Source organism: Coturnix japonica, chromosome 20 (genome assembly GCF_001577835.2).
Source record: "Coturnix japonica isolate 7356 chromosome 20, Coturnix japonica 2.1, whole genome shotgun sequence".
Lineage (NCBI taxonomy): Eukaryota > Metazoa > Chordata > Aves > Galliformes > Phasianidae > Coturnix > Coturnix japonica.
In genome coordinates, this window is record NC_029535.1 from 4,512,392 (window position 1) to 4,535,054 (window position 22,663).

At 54.6% G+C, this 22,663-nt stretch overlaps 2 protein-coding genes across 2 annotated transcripts; one reads left to right on the plus strand and one right to left on the minus strand.

Annotated features, from left to right (window-relative positions):
- Positions 1 to 1,255: 1,255 nt before the first annotated feature.
- Positions 1,256 to 14,795, minus strand: RBPJL (recombination signal binding protein for immunoglobulin kappa J region like). The gene is made up of 12 exons (XM_015881692.2): positions 14,492 to 14,795; positions 8,767 to 8,839; positions 6,231 to 6,356; positions 5,088 to 5,158; positions 4,418 to 4,533; positions 3,617 to 3,791; positions 3,058 to 3,195; positions 2,808 to 2,917; positions 2,462 to 2,602; positions 2,119 to 2,274; positions 1,878 to 1,981; positions 1,256 to 1,705 (listed from the first exon to the last, which is right to left on the minus strand). Exons 1-12 carry the CDS (start codon positions 14,511 to 14,513, stop codon positions 1,432 to 1,434), a joined length of 1,506 nt encoding a protein of 501 aa, XP_015737178.1. The 5' UTR covers positions 14,514 to 14,795; the 3' UTR covers positions 1,256 to 1,431.
- MATN4 (matrilin 4) lies at positions 8,623 to 22,179 on the plus strand. Its single transcript, XM_032448602.1, has 11 exons — positions 8,623 to 8,810; positions 16,484 to 16,586; positions 17,579 to 18,148; positions 18,450 to 18,572; positions 18,775 to 18,897; positions 19,165 to 19,287; positions 19,379 to 19,501; positions 20,021 to 20,434; positions 20,643 to 20,795; positions 21,085 to 21,189; positions 21,408 to 22,179. The coding sequence occupies exons 2-11, from the start codon at positions 16,514 to 16,516 to the stop codon at positions 21,464 to 21,466; spliced, it is 1,866 nt and encodes a 621-aa protein (XP_032304493.1). The 5' UTR covers positions 8,623 to 8,810; positions 16,484 to 16,513; the 3' UTR covers positions 21,467 to 22,179.
- Positions 22,180 to 22,663: the final 484 nt, after the last annotated feature.

The following is a 22,663-nucleotide window of genomic DNA, read 5'->3' on the forward strand; positions in this document are numbered from 1 at the left end:
CCCAGTGCAGCCCTGTGCCATCTCCCTCCCAGAAGGAAGTTTCAGGGCAACTGGCCCCATACTGACATTGCAGAGGGGAAAAGGCTGGTTTTTAATCACTGCCTGATTACTTGGTGGAAAGGCAGGGAAGCAAGGGGCCGAGGTGGGCCAAGCAGCTCTACAGAGCATGGGGTGAACAATGGGGCCAGTGTTGGGCTGAGCATTGCGGCTCCCTGCAGCAACGCCCGGCAAGGAGTTTTCAGCACGTTCCCATTCCCTGCTCAGGTATAATTACACTGGGGAACAAAGAGTCCTTCAGAGCTGACTGCTCCCCCCAGCACAGCCCTGGGGCTGCCTGCATGTGCACCCTGTGCCTGCTCTCAGTGGGATGCGAGGGGATGGGGGACCACGTTGGTGACAGTGCTGGCTCCTGTGGACTCTGTCCATCCTCACTGCAGAAAGCACAGAGCAAATCTCTCCCTGCAGAAAACACAGAGCAAATCTCTCCCTCTGTGAGAGGGAAACCAAGCCTGCTTTTTGTGCCTTGGTGACATTGCTGTAAGCTGGAGATTGTTCATTAAAGCCTCTTATGCCCCATCCACAGCACTGGAGATGCTGTGCTGGGACAGGCAGTGACACTGTGGTGAGGCTCAGAAACCTCTGGCCCCAGCCCAGCTCCCAGGGCAAGGCACCTCTCTGTGAGCATATTTGCATTCTACTGTGTTCAAACATCAAAGTGGTGAAAATTCTTCTTATTGTTATTATTATTTTGACACACAGCCCATGCTGACATCTTTGCTCCCAGCTCAGAGCTGCAGGCACAGGAGCACAGTGGGCTCTGGGCAGCCCGTTTTGCAGTGCTTAAGCAGAGCTGAGGGATGCTGCTTTTGGCCCTGATTCAGCTCTGCCTCCTGCCACCCTGCTGGGTTATTTGTGGCTCTGTCAGTAAAGGATCAGTAAGTCAGCAGAGGTTTTCTGGACACAGCACAGACCTACGGCCCCATCCATAGCTATGGTTGGGGGGGGGGAAATGGGGAAGAGAATGGGGGCAGCCAGGAGCGCACCCAGCCTGGCTGCGACTCGCTAGGGGGCGGCAGCCGCTCTCCTCCCAGACCGCGGAGAGAGCCAAGCTGTGATTTTCTTCTCGCTGTTTTGAAGGGGCTCACAGCTCTGCCTGTGCCTCGTGGCCTTTAGTTATATGGACAAGGGGCACTGGGGGAGATGCGGTGCTCAGTGCCAGCACAGGAGGTAAAACTCGAGGGCCAGTAAAGCAGCATTGAATTGGTAAAGAGTCCATGCAGTGTGATTTATTGGTACCCTTGTGTGAGATCGCTGCTGCCACAAAAGACAGCAGGTCAGGACACAGCAGGTGTATAGGGGGACCCTTGGGCATGGCACAGGGACACTTCTGTCCCCAGGGCTGCTGGCAATGAATGCTGCTGGCTCAGCTCACTAGCTCTGCATGAAGAGGTGGAAGTTGGTCCTGGTGAACTCCTGGTGGATGCTGTTGAGCAGCATGTCTGAGTCCTGTGGGACATCGGCAGGGAGCTGCTGCCCTGGAAGGAAGCTCTGCTCCGGGGTGTAGGTGAAGGTGAAAGAGCTGGAGTAGATGAGACCATCATCCCTGACCAGCAGGAGTGGGACAGTGATGGGGTATCGCAGCCACCTCCAGTCACTGCCAAAGGCAGAGACGTCAGGGACGACACACATCAGGGATTTGGGGCTCCTGGGAGCAGGAGAGTAAAATAAGAGTTTGCCTGAAGGGGTCTTGGTGATGGAGATGGGGCCAAGGACCACCCTCCCCTCTTGTCCCATGGTTCTGCTCCTCTCTGCCCACTGGTCACCAGCCCGATTTCCCCAGGCTGTGCCCAAACCCAGAACCGTTCCCGTCACCTCACCTGTACATCGTCTCTGCTTCCACATCAGCAAACCAGACCTTCAGGTGAGCATGGAAATGCTCTCCCTGAACCTCCAGCATGGCCACATCCCCTCCGCCACTGAGCTGCATGGGGCAGAGCCACAGTGAGCACAGCTCTGCATCCCCTCCATGTGTCTCAAACCAGAAGCTGAGCAGAGGTGCCAGAGCTCAGCAATAGAGCAGGTGAACCCGCACCCATCCCAAACCAGAACCATGCCTACCTGCAGGGCTGTGATGAGCGGCACAGGGCTGACGGGCTCACGGGCACAGGCCAGGCTCTCACTGAAGCTGTACTCCACCGTCTCAGTGCCAATGATGGTCCAGCAGGAGCCATCATTCAGCAGCTCCCGGTTGGCCTCCTTTGGACAGGGCGATGCCTGCAGAGAACATCACAGCTCTGAACACATCATGGTGGGGACAGTGGGAAACCAGTGCCATGACAGGTGGTATTTGGGCCCAGTAAGTCCCCAGTGGAGATCTTTGCAAAAACTTTGGCAAGGAGCAAAACAGAAGAGCTCAGGAGTGAGGATGCGGAGCACCTAGAAGTGTTTCATCCCCCTGTACCTGGAACTGGATGACTTTCTCTGTGGACAGACACAGGTACATGCGGTCACTGCCCTGGAACTGGAAGGCACACTTGTGGAGCTGGGAGATGGGCTCGTCCACATCCAGCATAGCGTACTGCTTGCTCACCTTCCGAATGATCTGCAACAAAGCAGATGGTCAGCATGGGGCTGGGGAGGGCCCATGTCCCCACGGACACAGAGCACTCTGGGCCCTTGTAGAGGAAGAGAAATCAAAGGGACAGTGCTCACATTGCTCTCTGTGAGGCCCTAAGCTCAGGGGAACAGCAGAGCAGCAGCATCCCTAGGAGTGCCCTTTGCTCAGCCCCATGGGGATGGAGCCTTACCAGGGGTGGCAGGGTGATGCCGGTGGCCGTGCAGATGAGCTGGACCACGGAGCCATAACGGATGTACCCCTCCCGCAGGGGGAACTCACTTTGGGTGCAGCGCTCATCAGCTTTACAGGAAGGAGAGAGGCAGTCACCATCACAAGCAGCGACCTCCAGGTAACTCCCAGTCCTTCAGCCCCCAGGAACTGGCTTCATAAGGTGGGAGAGCCCAGGCTGGAGGGAGGCAGCCCTGGCAACAGCTCCTTACCCAGGTGGAGGGTGAAGGCTGCCCACTGCCTGGCACTGGCGATGAAGGCTCCTCCCTCCACAGACAGGTAGCGGGTGCTGACAGTCTGTGAGCGCAGGCGGTTGAAGAGGGACACCTTGGAGCCCGAGGAGATGCACACTGTGTGGAAGGTGGCTGTGTTAGGGCTGGAACCACAGCCCTGCTGATCTTGGTGCAGCTGGACAGGACAAGTCCTGGGTCCTGCTGTGACCAGCACTATAGGAACAAGCACTTCCCAGCTGCTGTTCCCTTTATGGCCTCATGGCACTGTACATGGTAGGTCAACCACCTCTGCCCAAGTGCATTCTCTTTTGAGAGTACCCATGGGCGTTGAATTTGCCCTGACCACTTTGGAGCCAAGCTGTGAGCACCTCAGTGTCTTAACTCACCCCATCTCACTGCACTCCACCCCATCTCATCTGCTCCCTGTCACACCATGCCATGCTATGCCACCCCACCTCATCCCATCCTACCCTACCCCAACAGACCCCACCCAGCCCCATGCCTGCTTTCCCCCTAGCATAGCCAACCCCATACTCACAATCTGTATTCTTCAGTGACTGCTTCTTCTGCGAGGGCTTGGAGATGACCTTGATCAGCTTGCTGTGGAAGGTGCCGATCTCTTGCCCATTGCTGAAGAAGAGCTTCAGGACCAGGCGGAAATGCTTGCGCTTATCCGCATCTGAGATGTACAGAGCCTTGGCACAGCCAAACCCCTGCAGAGGGCAGAAGGGGCGGTTGCTGGACATGGGCTGGGGCAGCAGGCACAGACATGGTCCCTCCAGCCTTCCTCACCCTCCTCACCAGCAGCCTGGGCACAGCGTGCTGCCAGGACATAATGGTGCCCTTTGAAAGAGCCCTGGGTTCATTTACAGGGGGAAATGACCAGAGATGTTATTACAGGTGCAGCGAAGAGCTGGGGATCTGCAGTGGCTTTATTTACACTGGGGGCAGAGAATTCCTCATGGAAATTCATGTTCATGTGTGATTTATCCCACATCACATGAGGGATTGCCCCAGGTTTGGGTTTCTAAACCCAGGCTGGATGGCTGATAGGCCACGCTCTAGCAGCAGCTCCAGCCCTTCAAACAAAGGCCCTTTTTGTAATGTTTCTGGCTCAGCTCAGACCCTGTGCTCTTTGGGGACCCCAGACAACACTTTTCTTTTTCCCCCTTATCAAAAGATGCTCGATCTCATCTCAAGCTCTTGAACTTTAGGATCAGTTGGTGTTTTCTTTTGCTGTTTACCTACAGAAGGACCAGGCTTTCTTTGTGCAGTATGTGTGGGAATGGTGCTGGGGGGGATGTGCTGCAAGAAGGGGAGTGGGCTGCAAGCACTGTACCTTTGCATCTGGCTGCTCCTCAAAGCTGAGCTTCTGTGTCTCCATCAGGCTGCTGCCCATGGTGTCCAGCCCCATGTAGCCCCACACACGGAGCCCTGCCTCTCCCATGTCCCTGGCTGGGACAAAGGAGGGAAGGGAAGGAGGGAAGGGAAGGAGGGAAGGGAAGGAGGGAAGGGAAGGAGGGAAGGGAAGGAGGGAAGGGAAGGAGGGAAGGGGAGGAGGAAGGGAAAGGAGGGAGAAGGATGGAAGGGAAGAGAGGGAGGGAAGGGGAAGGAAGGAGGGGGAGGGGGAAGGAGGGGGAAGGAAGGAGGGAAGGGAAGGAGGAGGAAGGAGGGTAGGGAAGGGAGGGAAGGGAAGGAGGAGGAAGGAGGGAAGGGAAGGAGGGAAGGGAAGGAGGGCAAGGAAGGAGGGAAGGAAGGAGGAAGGGAAGGAGGGAGGGAAGGAGGGAGGGAAAGGAGGAAGGGGAAGGAGGGAGGGATGGATGGGGAAGAAGGGAGGGATGAAGGAAGGAAGAAGGAGGGATGCGGAAGGAGGGAAGGAGGAGGGAAGGAAGGAGGGAAGGGAAGGAGGGAAGGGAAGGAGGGAAGGGAAGGAGGGAAGGGAAGGAGGGAAGGGAAGGAGGGAAGGGAAGGAGGGAAGGGAAGGAAGGGGTCTGCCCCCCAGCACATACCTGTTAGCTGCTCCTGCTTTAACTTCCATCCTGACCCACCCAGGTAAACACAAGGTGGGGGGCAAAAAAACCTGCAGAGACCAGAGAGCAGTGTTATTGCACCCAGAGAAGGCTCTTGGCAGAGATAAGTACCTCAAAGCTATCCCAGAGCTGGCTTGGTGCTGCTGGTGGGCACAGGGCAGGGACTGGGCAGCAGGAGATGGTGGGGGTCCCACAACCCCCTCCCAGCCCAACCCTACAGAGGCTTTGCTCTGTGCTCTGCCCGCCTGGAATGTGGAGTTTCAGCAGCTTGGGAACAGAGTTTGCATTCACAGCCAGATTTGGAGACCAACGCAAATAAATCTATACCCGGCATTTTGGAGACCTATTTTCCTGTGTTTTATTTGGGTTTCCACTGTCATTGCACTCGTGTGAATGGTGCAAATTCATTCTCTATTGATACTAGGTGAAATGCCAGCAGCACAGGGAGGTGATATTTTGGAGCCCTAAAGTGCTGGGGTTCTGGTTTGTTTAAACAGACCTCCCCCAGCTCTGGGCCACAAGGACATGAAGGAAACCAGCCCAGCACCTTTCATCTTTAACCTGGGGGCAGCTCAGCCTTAAAGGTAGAGCTAATAAGGGGGGGGATTATTTATATCACAAGGACTAATGGACGATTAATTATACTCCATTGCCACAGCTGACGTCACAGGAGCAGCAATTTTGGAGATTCAAGCCAGAACCTCAAGGTGCTCTTGCAGTGTGGGGAGGGTTTTCAAAAATAGCTTCTGGGAGACCATGGCCATTGATAGAAAAGTCCCAGCATGACCTTAAAGCAGCAGCCTTTCCTCTTTGCAGTTTCACACTCAGAGGGTAAGACCTGAGTGGCTTTTCTCCCATTTTACCCATCTTCCTGACCTTGCTGGGAGGAAGAAGCCCAGGAGGAGCATCAGCTCCAGGTTGGTGAGGGTGGGGAGGATGTGTCCCATTGTTCAGCCCTGAGGGTGAAACAATAGCTTTGGGTGCTAAAAGATCATGAATGGGCAGCAAGGGGACACATTTAATCTATAATTCTACATCATTGCCACACCAGGTTTGGTGAGAAGGGCCCTCACAAGGCTGAGCTCTGCGTATCTGCTTTGGGAAGGGGGAGATATCTCCTACCTTTTCTCATTGCCATATGACTTCTGGGCAACTTTGGCATGCAGTATGAGCACCGTCTGCTCTGCTGGCAGCTGCAGGTACCTCCTCACGCCATCCCGCAGCAGGTCAGCTTGGTATGGGTTGGACCTATGAGACAGAGGTTCTGCTGAGCACAGTGCACCCAGGGCTGCTCACTGCCTTCTGCATGGCTGTGAAGTGAGCACAGCTTGTGCCCAGGCTGGTTTGCTGCCCCATAGCCTTGCACAGGGCAGGGAGATACTGCTCCAGAGCCCTCAGGCTGAGCTTTGCCTGTGGCTTTGCCCGTTGGCAGGGTATGGAACAGACTCACACCGAGGTGAGGCAATGACAGGGAGTGTTTGGCAGCATATTGGCCAAAAAATGTGAATTAAGACGTGTGCTGACAGCACAGCCAGAAGCAAATCCTGCTGTGCAGAGCTTCCTGCAGCAGCAGCTTGGGGCAGGGCCAGGCTTGTGTGGGTACCACCACTCCCTTCCATCCCGTGTAACACAGAGGCACAGAGCTGGGTGACTGCACAGCACCTATTACAGCTCCATCTGCACTAATTACCTTCCTTCTGCTTCAGGCTGGCAGCTGCATGCCAAAGGCAGGTAAGCAGACCACAGTTTGGTGTCTAGCAGCAGGAAGAACTACCCTTTTTTCTACCATTTTTTCTTTACTTTGTCCTTTCTCTGCAGCCATCGCCTCCTGACTTATGGGGCTATGCTGTCTCAGTGATGCTCTCCTCGCCATTCTGACCAGGGAGACGACCACCCAGCATCCATCATCTGGTTTACATTTACCCTCAGCAAGTCAAAGGGCCATTGCTAATGGGTGTAGCTACTTGCACAGCTCCTTCTGGCACCTACAGCCTCTTACAGAGAATCATTCACTCCCTCTGACATTTATTATATTAAATTATTAAAATGCTTTGATTGTAGTGCAGTGTTAGTTCAGTGTCGTGTTAGCAGCACTGCTTGCACTCAAAGCCTTCTTTTCAGAGCCTGAGCTCTCAGCTGGGAATCCAGTGCACAAAGTTGGGTATTATGTGGAAGCAGAGCGGGGCACTCCTCAGCTCTGCAGGCCACGACCTTCCCTGGGCTGCTTTGTGAGCCTGCTCCTCACTCTGCACAGCCTGGCCTTGCCCTCACTTTGGGTTTGGATGGACCACAGGAATAGGTGCAGTTTCTTTGGTTCCACTGAGAACAAAAGCACCCAGCTTGGAGGACTGGAACACCACCCCACCAGCTCTTGTTTGGGTCTTCAAGTGCTGTCTATACAATAACTTTAACACCACCCTCAAACGCAGTTAACTCTGAATTCAAGCAATCAGATTGAAGTTCTTACTCCCCCTACCCAGGAGCTGCTGCATGCTTTGCTCAGAGCACAGCTGCCCCGCAGCTCGCCACAGAGTGCCGTTGTTCTTTCCTGTGGTTGGAGAAACCAAATGTCCTCATAAAGCACATCCATTTTGGAGATCTGGGCTATATTTTGTACAGAGCAGGGGAGAAAATGCCTGCTGGGCTCCTGGGTATGGGCTCAACGAGATGTTTATGCAAAAGGAAAAGCCATTAGAATTCACTGAAATGAGAAGCCTGCAGTTTCTGGCTTCCCTCATTTTTCAATACCTCCTTTAATCCAGAGCAGCCCAACCCACAAGCCCTTGTATATGCATGGGTATTTATAAATCCTATATTTTCAGCGCTGCACATACAAGTGAAATTCAGCCTTTTCTGGGCTTGGGGGATTTATGGACCACGCCAGCAGCAAACAGCACAGCAGGGCGGGTGAGCTCTGTGGGGGACTGGAGCCCAGCAGGGGTGGTCCCCGCCTGCCCCACCGCTGCCCCTTTTGGTAACACAGCCTTGGCTCGGCTGCCGGAGCGCTCCGATAACGCGGGTGATACAGCGGGGTCCCCTATCTCTGGTTTCTGTTAGCACAAAGAGGGAGGGAACTGCTGTTCAAGCACCGAAGCCCATCGCTGCTCAGCTCTAAAGGTGGCTCCCACCACTGCTATGTAACATCAGTGTCAAGATGAGGGGCTGGGATGCTCTGTTCCCAGGTGCCTGAGGGTGATGCTCTCCACTGCTACAGCTCAGCACATCACTTGATGCCGCTGGGAGCTGGACCAAAGGCTCTGCAGCCCCAGCTAGAGAGCTCCCCATTCTCCCCACTCAATGGTGTTCAAAGGGAAGGACTGACACGGGGTGCTTAGGCGGTTTTCTTGAAGTTGACGGGAAACGCAAAGCAGAGAAGGGAAGAAAAAAACCCAACACCCAACCCAGAAAGAACCCAGAAAGCCTCTCCCTGCGGCAATCGCTTCCACGCAGCGCTGCGCCCACCCACCCTTGGCGATACACTTCCACCTGCGCCCACCTCCCTCTTGCCCACGTTCCTCGGCCGGGGGGGTCCTTCAGCCCCTCCCGCGCTGCGCCGGGCCGTGCCGAGCAGAGCCGAGCCGCTCCGCCTCCCCCCGCCCCGTTAAATGCCGCTCCGTAGCGCCCAGCACCGCGCAGCCCCGCAGCGTCCCGCACGTACCTGAGCCAGCAGCGCGGCGGGGAGCGGCTCCGCGGCCGGTACGGGTGAGTGAGGGGCTCCGCTGCATCCGCACCTACGGGAGGGAAAGGGGAGAGGGTGAGCCCCGAGCTGAGCCCCGAGCTGCGGGGATGGGGTGGTTGGATCGGGGTGGAGGGCTGGGGTGCCGCGTGCCCCCTTGGAACGAGCAGAAAGCAAAGGGGGAACGGGGAGACGATAGCACCTTGGCACGGGGTTATCCCCAAATCAAGATCCCTGAGCTCTCCGAGTGCTTCTCCCCTGCTTCGATGCAGTCAGTGGTCGCTGACACACCTGAGCACATTGCGCTGGGGAGTGGGTGCTGCTGGAAGCCCTGTCCCGCTGTCAGGGCAGCGCAGCTCACCCTCTGCCTGCTCTGCTCACCCCTGCCCAGCTTTTGGGCAGATTCTCGCTTATACAAACGAGGATCTCTTTTAACAGAGAGTAGTAAGCTCTTGTACACCTGGGCAACGAAATCCTGCCAAAAGATAAGCTTAAAAATGGGGCTGAATTTAGTTCTGCCCCATTTCTGCATGGGAAGCTGGGTTTGTACATACCCTGAGTGTGCTTGTGTGGACCCATAAATATGTTCACACAAGCAATCACCCACCTTTGCCTTATAACTCCAACTGTTTCACAGGGGGTTGGGGAGGGGGAAATAGCTTTGGGCATATTTGCTACAAGCAATTACATGAGAAAACTTGTTTGGAAAAAGCAGATTATTCTGCACTGACATGCAGCCATCCGAGCAGGTAATGCAGTGTGATGGCATGTGCTCTGTTGGGGGCTTTCCCCTTGTTCTGCTGCAGGATGAGGGGCGCAGAGCTCCTGGATTGCCCTGCAGGCAGGAGATGGTGTGGGTGAAAGGAAGGAAGCAGGGCTCTGCCACTTGAAAGGAATCCACCACCTCTTGTGGGACTGGCGGAGGGGGGAGCGAGCTCCAAGACAGGAGCCCATTCACAGCTCTGCTTCTTCTACGTAAGCCCGCAGGATTTTTGCCTCCGTCAAGCCCAGATTGCATACAGAATTACTCTGAGGTCCTCCCTGTGGGACTCTTTGTAGTATCTCTTGATAGCAACAACAACAATCTTCCTTATCTGTTGTTTTCCTGAGAACAGGAGCCATCAGTTGCAGGCAGCCAGCTTGGAGGCTCTTGGTAACGAGTAGAAAGCGTATTCCACAAGCAGATTCTTGCCATCTGTTTAGGGAATATCATTAGATTGGCATCCGATCCAGGCAGAAAGCCTCTGTGTGGGGAGAAATCTGCTCTCAGATCTCAGCCCTGCTATTTGCCACTAGGACTTGGCAATGCAAAGAGCAGAGTTAACTCCTGGGATAAATCCGGCCTCATCTGAAAGACAAATTCCCATCTGGAAGGCGTGAGAGTCCGCTGGGTTTGTAGTAAAATGGCACTTTCCACCAAAGCAGGCAGAGCTCTGCTACATCCAGGACAAAGCTGTTGTTCATTTCTGTGGGAGTTCTAACTCTTTTTTTCCTCCTCTTAAAGCATTAACTAAATGTTGTGGGATTAGCTCAAGTTGAGCTTGGGGTTTAATACTGTTAGCGATGGTAGCCACCAGAAGACGCCGCCAGCACGGCTGCCTGATGTAGGCAGTGTGCAGCCACAGGAGGTGTGTGTGTGCTCTGAGCACTCACAGCACAGCGTTTCCCTCGAGGTTGGCATTAGGGGTTAAAGGTTTTCAAGAGAAGCCTTTGTTTGAGCATTTTAAAAGTTTCCAATAGGGGCCCCTTTGTCTGCTTTCTGAGCAGCGTGCCTTGTTCAGAACTCAGCGCTCATAAAATACCATTTACAAGTGCTGGATGAATGGGGCTGAAACGCAGGGAGAGGTAGCAATAAGCACACAAGAGCTATAGACAAGCCCTCCCAGCACTGAATAAACCTGGGAAATCACAACAAAAATGATTGAGTGGCACTCATAAAGAAATGTATAAAAACCAGCTGCAGAAAGAGTCCCCTTTGTGCCACGCGTCCCAAGGGCTCCTCCAGCCGCGCTGCAGGCTGAGCGGCTCCTGTGGCTGGTCGGTACCTCCTGCCTTCACGTTTCCCCACCTTGGGCCCAAACAGAAACAAATTGATCACCGAGGCACAGCCCCTGCTGCCATAAGGGCTCCACTGGGTCAAGCATTGCCCCTCTGTCAGTATTTGCAGCACAGATGCAGCTTTAGGTATTGAGTAACATTGCTAGCAGTTGGGTTTCTATTCCCTCTCCTAACCAGGCTGAATGCAACGATTTGACTTCTTGCTTTGCAAGCCCTTGATTGCCAGCATGAATCCTGCTCGCCTTGGTGTGCAGCTCTATAGGGATCTGCTGTGGTCCCCTGCAGAGAGGTGGCAGCAGTGCCTCAGTTCCTCTCCAAGCACTGAGCCTTCCCATCTCTGTTCTGAGTGCTGCTTCACCAGCTGATTGCCACCCCACAGTACCAGGATCCTGATCTACATCCTGCAGACCCAGAGGAATCTGTGGCCAACAGCAGGAATGAGTAGGAGCAGGTCTGTGCTCAGCTGAATTAGCTGCTCTGCTGGAGTCTGTGCCTTCCCTTTGCTCTCTGTACATCACCACCCTGATGGGACAGCTGCTCCAGGGATAGCTGGGACAAGTCCATGGGGCTGGTGGCTGTGAAGTTATATGGAAGGGTTTTCCCACACTACTTTTCACGTTGGCAATCCCAAAGGTATCCAGACAAAGAATTCAACCACATTGCTTTTCTGTCTTGAGGAGGGCTGCACAGTCTCTGCCTGCTTTTCCACAGCAGCCAAGCACTGCTCATTTTCTGCTATTTCAATTAAACGCTTAGCAGGATGGGTAGGATAAAGGGGAGAGGCACATGAGTAGCGTTCTGGCATATTGCCTTATGCCAACACATTGAGTCACGTCTCCAGAGCGAGAAATCTGATATAAAGATTTAGAGAAGGAGGTCAGGCAGCGGATCTGTGATTGTGGGGCTGAAATAGCAGTGGTTGTCTGTGCTCTGGGAGCTCGCAGAGGTCAGCTGGGGATAGGGGTTCCTGCAGATACGAGAGGTGCAAACCCTCCTAGGAACTATCTGCCTTCATTGCTTAAAGATGTTGGTTTTGTTGCTTCAGAGGCTCAGCACAAACTCCACACCAGCCCCTGAGCTGCTCCAGGACACTTCTTTTCCCTTTGTGGTTGAACATGCATATTTCTGGGGAAAAAAATGCACTCTAACACCTTCCTCTCAGAACAAGGATTTGAACTATGGGCTGCTGTCTCAGCTTCTGGAAGGCCCTGACCGCCTCTTCTCCAAAGCCTGAGGCTCAGTCCAGCTGCCCTCAGGGACTTGTTAGCAGATGAGCACTTGATTTTGAAAGAGAATCTGCAAGGTGGACGTTTCCCCAGTGACCATTCTTCATTAACACCTAAAAGCATTCTGAAGTCCATCCAGATTTGCTCAAACCAGCAGGCAGAAGCAGGGCTGGGTGACCACCTGGTGTTGTCCTCTTGGCCAGATCTTTAACACATGCTTTGTGAGGCCACGTTTAATCTGCAGGTACATACAAGCTGATGGGGAAGCTGCCAACTGCTACGTGCCTCGTAGAATGGGAACTGACCTTCTCAGGGAAGTCTGTCCAGCATCCAGCAAGGCTTTCCTGTTACTGAACTCCTGCTGGGGTTGAAGCCATGATGTGCTGTCTGAGTACAGCCTTGTCTTTCAAACAACGTGTCCTTCCAGGTGGCACTTGGCCCAGAGGAGCTGCCACAGCACTGTAACCAGAGAGTGCTACGAGGTCCTGGAAAGAGCCTGCTCTTGTTCTCCCACACGTGTGTTTGGGAAGAACCAAGGACATGCCAGTCCTTATAGAGAGGGAAAAGCATTTTATCCTCTCCTGTTTTCAGACTAGAAATTCATGCTGTTTCTCTGGTCTTGACATGCTGATGCTTCCATGCTCTGAGCACTGCAGAGCTCTCCTCCCTTGAGGGCTTTGCAGCATCAATGGAGGGTGTGTGAGGTGCTGGGGCTGAGTGCAAGGTCATTGCACAGAATGGTCCCCAGGGGATGCTGGTCAATAATTCATGGCATGGGCAGCCACAAGCTGGGGGCAGGTGTGGAACCCAGCATCCTTCAGGCTGCACCTGGTTGGTCTGTGGCACACAGGGAGCAACAAAGCTGGCTTTGATTTACCTTTGTGCCTCAGTTTCCCCTGCTGGGATATGAGGGAATTGCTGTGCTATGCTCTAAGAAAACCAAACAAACAAAAACCAAACCAAACCACAGGTGTTTCAAAGAAGGGAGATGGGAAACAGAATTCTGCTTTGAAATCAGGCTTCCTTCCAGCAAGGAAGAGAAACCAACCTTCAGGCAGCCCTCCAGCACAGCATGGGTGCAGCTCCAGAGCCAGCCTGGGCCTCAGCCATCCACACTGCGTGAGGGCCTTGCAAACATACACACAACACGCCAGGGGTCAGCGGAGTTTGCACAGTGCAACCTGACTGATGTCAGGAGGCGTCTCCAGGTTGATGCAAGCTCCCATTGCTTCCTTACCCTTTGTGTCTGGGGCAGTGCATGCTTCCCTTTGCTTTCCCTGTCCCATCTGCACTCTTTGGGCAGTTCTTTAGGTCATGAACCCAGAGAACAGCTCTGACAAAGACAGATACATTTGGCTATCTTTGGCTGCATCCTCCAGCTCCTCCTGGCTTTGTAGTGATGTCCCAAGCACATTTTAGGGCCTCTTCCACATTTTGTGGATCAAACAGCACATAACACAACAGAAAGCACAGCAACACAGAAGCAAAGTCCTAGGTTGCAGCAAGCAAGGTTATAATCAAATGAGGCAGCCATAAACACAGAAACAAAGGAAAGAAAAAAAGATCTGCTTACCCTTGGAAGGCCTCAGATACACAGGGATCTCCAGCAAGATACCCTCACCTTCACTGCCAGCCCTTAAATGAGATGTGGGGAGGGGTGGATCCTGGCTCCAGCCCTTCTGGTCATTCAGGTGTATTGCATACACCTGAACTCCCCTGGGTTGGCCCTGCCTTCCCACCAGGTGCTCCATCACAGGTTCAAGCTGTGACTTAGCATTTCTACTACACACCCAGACAGGAGTTGAATTATGCCCTACAAAGCTGCCTCACCGGGTCTCTGTCATTGGGCATGCAATGAAGCAGAGTACACAGAGTCCCACGAGCAGTGGAGATATTGCATCCAGAGCAGCTCTGCCATCATCTGAAGTTCCCAGCACAGAAATAGGTGCTGCTTTCTGGCAGCTCACACAGCATCAGTGCCGTGTACCACTGCCATTCTGCTCATCTGAAACGTGATTTGTGCCTCAGACCCTGCTAAGACCCAGAACTGTGGAGTCTCCCATGGACAGGATTTGCCCCAGGCTATGAGGTGCTGCCTTTTCCTGAGCCATTCACCCCCACTTTTTCCACTAACTTCATCTCCCCTGCAAACCATCTGAGAAAGCCCCAATCCCAGAGCCAGGAGGACACAGATCTCTGCTCCCTGCCTTGCCCAAGGCAGGATGCGCCCAGGTCCGACCTGCACGGATGAATCAGAAGGGGAATATTCTGAGCATTTCTGTGAACCTGCGGCCAGCAGAGTGCTGCCAAGGAGGCCAGGCTGAAACCCGAGGAGGCTGTTTTTTTCCCCGAGGCTCAGCACTTGGCAGGAGAGCAGCACAGAGGTGGTGGGGGGTGGGGGGAGCACCCTGGGGCTGCCTTACCTGCCTGCCTCTGGGGGTCCATCCTTGATTCTCCTTGTCCCACAGCAGGAGGGGGGCCGAGGGGAGGCTGGGCTCATTGCCAGCCTTTACACACAGCTCATCCCTTTGTCATCCCATCTCCTTCTGCAAGGAAGAGCAGCAGGCTGGCTTTCTCCTTGTGTTGCTTTGAAAAACGAGGAAACGCTGTGTGGTGTCACACTGTGGCAGTGCTTATTCCCCCTCACCCCCCAAGGCCTTTCCTCCTTTATAGCCCAGTGTTATCTCAAGGTCCCTGTGCTGTTTGCCTTGCCCTGCAGCACCTGCCTGCCAGCCGTGTGCTTCCCACCCACCTCCCTCTTTGCTTCCTGTTGGCCTTGCTGATGGGCGCTGCACTGAACATAGGGTTGTCCACAACGCCCTGTTGCTGCTGGGTGCATGGCAGTGCCATCGTGCCATGCTGCTCCCACAGCCCCTCTGGCCACGGGGAGCATGAAGGCTTCATCCAACACTCAGATGCTGTTAAAAATAGATTCGGTTGTGGACTGGTTTTCTCCTCCTTGGTTCCTGGCCCAGGAGCTCATTCCTCCCTCTGCGCTGGCTTTGATGCGCTCTGGATGCTGTGAGTCACGGCTGGGTGCCAGCCTGCTATTGCAGGGAGAGCCATCTGCAGAAATGCTATAGATGGCACAACTGTCCCCCAGACATATAGTGGCTGGGGAGTGCTGTCTCCCAAAAAACAAACGTGTTGCACTAAAAGGATTTTGCTAGATAAATGGTGAAACCCAGCAGAGGAGCTTTGGCTTCACCTGAGTGCTGCCTGTGGGGCACAGATTTCAGCCAAGTTAAAGGTCTCGCATGATAACACTGATATTCTGGATCCTTTTGTAGCCCTTTTCTATCCTTCTGACTTCTTCAATGTCATTTTTCAGGTGTGAACAGCAGAGAGCACATTAGGACACAGCTGTGCAACCTGTTATCAGCATCCCCGCTGTCAAACACATCAGGTTCAGGGCTGTGCATAATCACTCAGCAATTAAGTGGAAACCCTGGTGATGAATTACAACCGAGACCTCACGGGGCTAAACAAATAGCAGCCAATAACTACTGATAAAACCAATTTCCAGGGTGCTTTTTGAAAAAGCCCCAGTGCCTGCTCCCTGTCTCTGGGAGAAGTGGCTGTATCTGCTCTATTCCCTGCTCCCATTGGGTTTCCCATTGGCTTTCAGACTGGGAACGGGGCTCCTGGGTCCCCCACTGATCCAGAGTATCCCACCAGTGCCCAAGCAATGCTTTTGCTCTCATTGCACCAAAACACCTGCAGTGTTTGCCATTTCTTTCAGTGGGCTCTGACCTGGGCTGGCAACTAACCCTAAGCCAAAAGCCAAGGCAAGAAATGGGCAGGCGGGGAGGCAAGCTCAAGTGGAGGTTTCAGATAGCTGGTCAAAATCTCCATCCCTCAGTTATCCCACCTCAAATGCACCATCCTTCACCCAGGACCCTGCAAACAGATCTGCACAGGCACTGTCACCACCTGTGCATGTGGAGGTTTTTGCTTTCCGCTTTCCCAAAAGCAATCTACAGAGTACATTCATGGAGCTTTTTGGAGGAAATGACCTTTTCCAATGGCTCTGAGACACCTCTGGGTGGGTTTTTGCCTCTGCTGGCATTTAATTTCAGGGTGTCTGTTCCCAGCGCGGGGCTCCCTTCATCCCCTGGCTGCGCAGTGAGCGCTTGGCGGAACATCCCAGCCGCATGGTTTGCAAGTGAAAATAAGGCTTGTCCGGTGGCCAGCTCCACCCAGAGCAGAAAATCAGAGCTTTTCACTTGGCAGATTGTCGCTGCTGTAATGAAATGTAGCTGTGCTGAAAAGTCCCTGCGCGATGAGCCTGGGGACGGGGCTGGCAGAGCCACCGCCACTGTCTGGGTCTGTTGGCAGTGCCCAAGCACCCACTGAGTGCCATCAGGAGCTGTGAGCCTGAGGGCTGAGCACTGACAGCACATTTCCTTCCGCAGCGAGTGCCCAGCTCTGCTCCCACAGCAACGATGAAGCTCCTGCCGCTCGCTGCACTCCTCCTACTTGTCCTGACGACACTGGAAGCCAGACCAAAGCCTGCAGGTGAGCTGCTGTGGTTGGGGATTGCCTGGAGCAGAGAGGAGGGTTTGTGTCAGGGCAGTGAGACCACACCCAGAGGGAAGCTTGGGGGGACACTGTGCTGTCTGGGGCATCCCCAGGAGGATGCAGGGTCCCACCTGCAGTATGAAGGTGGGGACGTGGTGGGGGACAAAGCAAATCTGGGGCCAGCTGCCTCCATCCTCCCTGGGCAGAGGTGGCCAAATCTGTTTCAGCTTCAAAAGCAGCACCACAGAGAGAGAGCGGAGCTGGGAATGTCTCAGGGACCTCTGGGCATGGGGGAGCAGCAGAGCTGACAGCCCTGGGCACCATCCCAATGGGACGCGCAGTGTTTGTTCACCATTACAGCCAAATTCTCCCAGGCTCAGCTACTCACTAGCCAAGCCAAATATGTTCGTTGGCTTTTCACTTGCTAAACACTCCCGGTTTGCACTGGAAGTTGCATCCATGTATCCAAAAGAGGCTCTTTGGCTCGATGCTCCCAATGTGTGTGCCTGTCGCAGAGCTTTTCACTGTCTTATTCTTTATCCTTAAAAAAAAAAGAAAAGTTTTGTGTTAGGGCAGGAACTGGCAAAGTGCAGTAAAAACCAGAAGCCATGGGAGGCTGGAGCTGCAGGAGGAACAGAAGAATTGCTGCAGAGGTGGAAATGCCATTGCCTAAACCTGTGCCTAAGCCTTGCCAGGGTAGATCCAGACAGACAGAGGTGTTTCTGCAGGAGCAGGGCAGCAGAAGCACTTGGGGATGAGGAGACACTGCCATTCCCCATAGGATGGGGTCACAGCATGTGTCCTTTCCTGTTGTCTCCAGTCCCACTCTACCAGGCACCCACCATAGGTTTATTTGGCAGTGGGAAGGTGCTGGGCTGCCCAGACCTGCCCTTTCCATCCCCTGTAAGGATCCCTAAGGCCACCCAAATGGAATGCCTCAGATTCTTGCTGACAACCATGATGCTAAATCATCTCCTTGCCCTTCACAGCCCTGAAGTGCAGGACGGGTCCCCTGGACATCGTCTTTGTGATCGACAGCTCCCGCAGCGTGCGTCCCTTCGAGTTCGAGACCATGCGGCGCTTCATGATCGACATCATCAGCAACTTGGACGTGGGCCCCAATGCCACACGGGTGGGGGTGATCCAGTACTCCAGCCAGGTGCAGAACATCTTCTCCCTGAAGACCTTCTTCACGCGGGCAGAGATGGAGAGAGCCATCAACAGCATCGTGCCGCTGGCCCAGGGCACCATGACGGGTTTGGCCATCCAGTACGCCATGAACGTGGCCTTCACCGTGCAGGAGGGCGCACGCCCACCCCACAAGAAAATCCCCCGCATCGCCATCATCGTGACGGATGGACGGCCCCAGGACCGTGTCTCTGAGGTGTCCGCCCATGCACGGAATGCAGGCATTGAGATCTACGCCGTGGGCATCCAGAGGGCAGACATGAACTCACTGCGGGCCATGGCCTCACCGCCGCTGGAGGAGCACGTCTTCCTGGTGGAGTCCTTCGAGCTGATCCAGCAGTTTGGGAAGCAGTTCCAGGACAAGCTGTGCGGTGGGTGAGAGCCACAGCTGTGGGGTGGTCTTGGTGCATGTTCCTTGCCGGGCTGGAAGGTGGCATCATGCAGCCTCATCCAGCAGCATCCCTGGCACAGTCTTGTCTTCACCTGTTCCTGGTAGCTCTGCCTCAAGCCGGGGTGTAATGGCAATAGTGATGGCAATATGAGCTAGGAAGAAGTGTTGAACTGACCGTGCCCATGTCTATGTACTAGCAGCCAGCCCTATGGGTCTCTCTGTGGGTCAGTGCAGGCAGAGAGCACTTTGGGGGCCACTCTGATGCCTTCTCTGCCTTCCAGGGGTGGACATGTGCATGGAACGGGACCATGGATGCCAGCACAGCTGTGTGAGCACCCCCGGCTCCTTCTACTGTGAATGCCACCCTGGCTACCAGCTCACCATGGATGGAAAGACCTGTTCCCGTAATAACCCTTTTTAGCTCCATCTCTGGTAGTTGCATGTCTCTTGGAGGGAAGAGCAGGAAGAGGCCCAACAAGGCCAACAGCAGCTGGGTGATCCCGATGCAGGGAGGGCAGGGTGTTGTCAGCTGCACACTGGGACTTTCCTTTCCTGTCTCCTGCGGGGCACCGAGACAGAAGGGTGACAGCATCTGCTTCCCTGCAGCCATTGATGCGTGTGCTGATGGCAGACATGGCTGTGAGCACCACTGCATCAGCGCCCGTGGGACATACTCATGCCACTGTCGCGCCGGGTACCGCCTCAACCAGGACAAGAGGAGCTGCACAAGTAAGGTCCTCTCCCTCCCTGCTCCTTCCCTTCATTCTTCCTTTGCTCCTCGCTCAGAAGGGTTGCTCAGTCCCTCGCTGGGCTTCCTGTCAGGTTGGATATTAGGAAAAATTTCTTAGAGCAGTGAGGTGTTGGCACAGGTTTTCAATAAAAAGAGAACTGTGGCACTGAGGGACATGGTCCAGAGCAGTCAGACAGGGGCTGGCTGATCTCAGTGGTCTTTCATCCTTAATGATTCTGTGATTCTCTGATTCCTTCCCTCCCCAGTGATCGATTACTGCAGCTTCGGCAACCACAGCTGCCAGCATGACTGTGTGAGCATCCCTGCTGGGCACCGCTGCCGCTGTCGTGATGGCTTCATGCTGCAGCACGACGGCAAGTCCTGCCGTGGTGAGTCCAGCACAGGGCTGCAGGAGGGGGCTGCCATATCCATGTCCCCACCTGCATAGGGGTAACCACCTCCCCATGCCTTGTGTCCCAGCCATTGACCTCTGCAATGGGGTGGATCACGGCTGCGAGTTCAAGTGTGTGAGCAGTGAGGACTCATTCCATTGCGTGTGTCCCGAGGGCCAGCAGCTCCAGGCTGATGGGAAGACATGCAGCAGTGAGTACCGGGCTTCACCCCACAAGGGCTTACCCCAAACTAGGCCAACATGAGGGACTCTGTGGGTATGGACAAGGGCTTGTGTCCTCAGAGCCAGCAGGGTTTGGGGGAAAGGTTGAGGACATTGCAGGTGGCTGTGCTGCCATTCAACAGGACCTGGGCAGGTTGGTGAGTTGGGTGGGCAGGAACATGATGAGGTGCAGCAAGAGCAAGTGTAGGGTCCTGCATCTGGGGAGGAATAACAGCATGCATCAGTACAGGTTAGAGGTGGACCTGCTGCAAAGGAGCTGTGAGGAGAAGGCCCTGGATGTCCTGGTGGCCAACAGGGTGGCTGTGAACCAGCAATGTGCCCTTCTGGCCAAGAAGGCCAATGGTACCCTGGGATGCATTGAAATGAGTGCAGCCAGCAGGGTGAGGGAGGTGATCCTCTCCTCTCCTCTGCCCTGGGGCACTTCCATGCCTCACCCCAGTCCATGTGGGATCCTGCACATCCCCTCTCACCATCCTGTATCCCTGCAGAGTGTGGGGCTGGGCACGTTGACCTGGTGATGGTGATTGATGGCTCCAAGAGTGTCCGGCCCCAGAACTTTGAGCTGGTGAAGCAGTTTGTGAACCGCATTGTGGATCTACTGGAAGTGTCCCCTGATGGCACACGTGTGGGGCTGGTGCAGTACTCCAGCCGCGTCCGCACCGAGTTCCCCCTCAACAAGTACCACAGTGCAGAGGACATCAAGGCGGCGGTGATGAGGATGGAGTACATGGAGAAAGGCACCATGACAGGCTTGGCCCTCAAGCACATGGTAGAGCACAGCTTCTCTGAACTGGAAGGGGCCAGGCCACTCTCCCACAACGTGCCCAGGATCGGGCTCGTCTTCACGGATGGACGCTCCCAGGATGACATCTCAGAGTGGGCACAGAGAGCGAAAGAGTCAGGTGAGGAGTCCAACCCACAGAGATTCAGGCACCCAAGGACAGTTCCTTGGGTGGTTGGCTCCTGTGAAGTGGGTTTTGGCTGCCCCAGTCCCTGCCTTGCATGGACGAAACCCCTTGTATGAAATGTCCAGTCTTGTTTGCTCCAGGCTTGGGATTGCTTGGTGCTGGGCAGCTGGCACAGTGCTGAGGATCCATCCTTGCCCTGCAGGTATCGTCATGTTTGCTGTGGGTGTTGGCAAGGCAGTGGAAGAGGAACTGAGGGCCATCGCCTCTGAGCCGGTGGAGCAGCACTTCTCCTACTCAGCGGACTTCACCACCATGACCCACCTCGTGGAGAACTTCAAGCTAAACATCTGCCCAGGTGGGTGTCCCAGCCAGCAGCCTGCCTCTGCCTACAGAGCCTGTCAGCCCATGGCACATCCATCGGGATGATGCTGGTAGGGGCAGTCAGAGGCACTGACCTGAGCTGAGATGGCTGGTGTAAACCTGCCCTGATCCCATCCCTCTGTTCTAAAAAGTGAAGGGAGGGAAGCTGCAGATGGGATTAATGCAAAAGGACTGCAAGGATAAGAGGCTTGTGTTGGGGAGGGTGTGAGCAGGGCCTGCTGAGCATGCCCTGAGCATCCCCAAATCAAATCCCTCCAACACAGAGGAGGGCAGAGGGGAGATGGAGATCCGCAGCCCATGTGAGTGCGAGGCACTGGTGCAGTTCCAGACAAACACCGTGGCCATCCTGCAGAGCCTGACGGAGAGAAATATCCTTTGGGTGCTGATGGGCTCACTTGGGGGGGGGGGGGAGGGGGCTGCATCCAAATCCAAGCTGGAGGAGGCATGGGGGCCAGCAGCAAGGAAGGACTCCATCCTTGGAGCTCAGTCCCATCTGAATTCTCCAAGGTGAGGAGCTGGCAGGTGCAGGTAAGGTTCTCTTTGCTCTCACTCTTTGCTCAGCTCGCAGTTTTCTTAGCACACGCACTTGCTCAGATGACAACCAGACTGGAAGCCCTGGAGAAGCAGATTGCCCTCAAGAAGTGATCCTCGCAGCAGGTCACAGGGCTCAGAGGGGACCTACAGTAGCTACGTGGCATTGTTATTGATAGATTATGTAAAGCATCGTTGCTTGTTCTTGTATCACAAAATCCCGAGGGGATGTGGAGTGTATTAAAAGAAATAATAATCTTAAAAAATAAGGGAGGGAAAAGAGCTGGAGCAAAAGCCCTGCTGCAAGGCAAATGGGTTCAACCTTCGCTGTTGCCTCATCCCTCCAGCCTGGCTGGTCTGGGACAAGGTGTGCAGGGTTTGGAAGAGGAATCGTGATGCAGCTCCTGATGCAGCTGGGATGGGCAGCAGCCCCTGCACTGCTCTCTGTGCTGCTCTGCGTGAGGAAATCCAGCAGTGGCAGCACCCAGAGAGCTGCTGCAGGCAGGATGAGCCTGTGCAGCAGGACTGCATGTGGGCTGAGTGCTCCCCAGCCCGAGGGGAAGCAGCCCAATGGAGAGCAGGCAGCAGGATCCCCTCAGCACTGTATTGGCAGAGTTCTTCTAGAATCAATCCTTATCTTGTTTTATTGGGTTGGGGTTTATTTTTTAATCACGTAGCAAAATGGTAATAATTCTCCCTATAAATATCTACGTGTGTGTGTATATATATAATCTATTTTATTGTGAGAACAGGGTAGTGCTATTTTTAAACCCTTATTTTATATATGGAAATTTCTATCCTGACAATAAACACCCTGGAGATTTGTAGGACATGTCTTGCTCCTCCTTGCTGGGCTGTAGGGTTCGGTTCCCAATGCAGGATCTTTGCGTGTCCTCTGGGAAGGTTCATGAGCATCACCAGGTGGACCCCCATGGGGTCAAGGATGGAGGTCGCTGAGCTGGAGGTGCGATCCTAATGCCGCACACTGCTGATGGGAGCAGCTCCCTGAGGAAACACGCAGTAACACCCTGAGCTGGGATGTGGGGACAACAGCCCACGGCAGTGCAAAACCCCATTAGGGCAGCGGCTGGGCAGCCCTGCACAGCACCAGTAGCGGCTCTCACTAGGTGGCACCAGACACCGGCGCTGCCGAGCGGTGTGGGATGGGGCGTCTTTCCTCATGGGCACCCCCGTGAGCAGGAGAGGGGGGGAAGGGATGGAGCTCCATCCAGAAAGCACCGCATCGCCCCAGCAAGAAGACAAAGGCTGACTGCAGGTCGAAGCTGTCCTTAGGGAGCTTTGTGCATCCTC

Bases quoted from the DNA above. Each gene is read 5' to 3' on its own strand.
- RBPJL (XM_015881692.2), bottom strand. From the start codon at position 14,513: ATGGACCCCCAGAGGCAGGCAG. The intron at 6,357-8,766 runs GTACGTGCGGGA...TCTGTCTCATAG, and splicing joins CCGCCGCGCTGCTGGCTCAG to GTCCAACCCATACCAAGCTG. The intron at 2,603-2,807 runs GTAAGGCTCCAT...GCTTTGTTGCAG, and splicing joins GCATCACCCTGCCACCCCTG to ATCATTCGGAAGGTGAGCAA.
- MATN4 (XM_032448602.1), top strand. From the start codon at position 16,514: ATGAAGCTCCTGCCGCTCGCTGCACTCCTCCTACTTGTCCTGACGACA. The intron at 18,149-18,449 runs GTGGGTGAGAGC...TCTGCCTTCCAG, and splicing joins GTTCCAGGACAAGCTGTGCG to GGGTGGACATGTGCATGGAA. The intron at 20,435-20,642 runs GTGAGGAGTCCA...CTTGCCCTGCAG, and splicing joins ACAGAGAGCGAAAGAGTCAG to GTATCGTCATGTTTGCTGTG.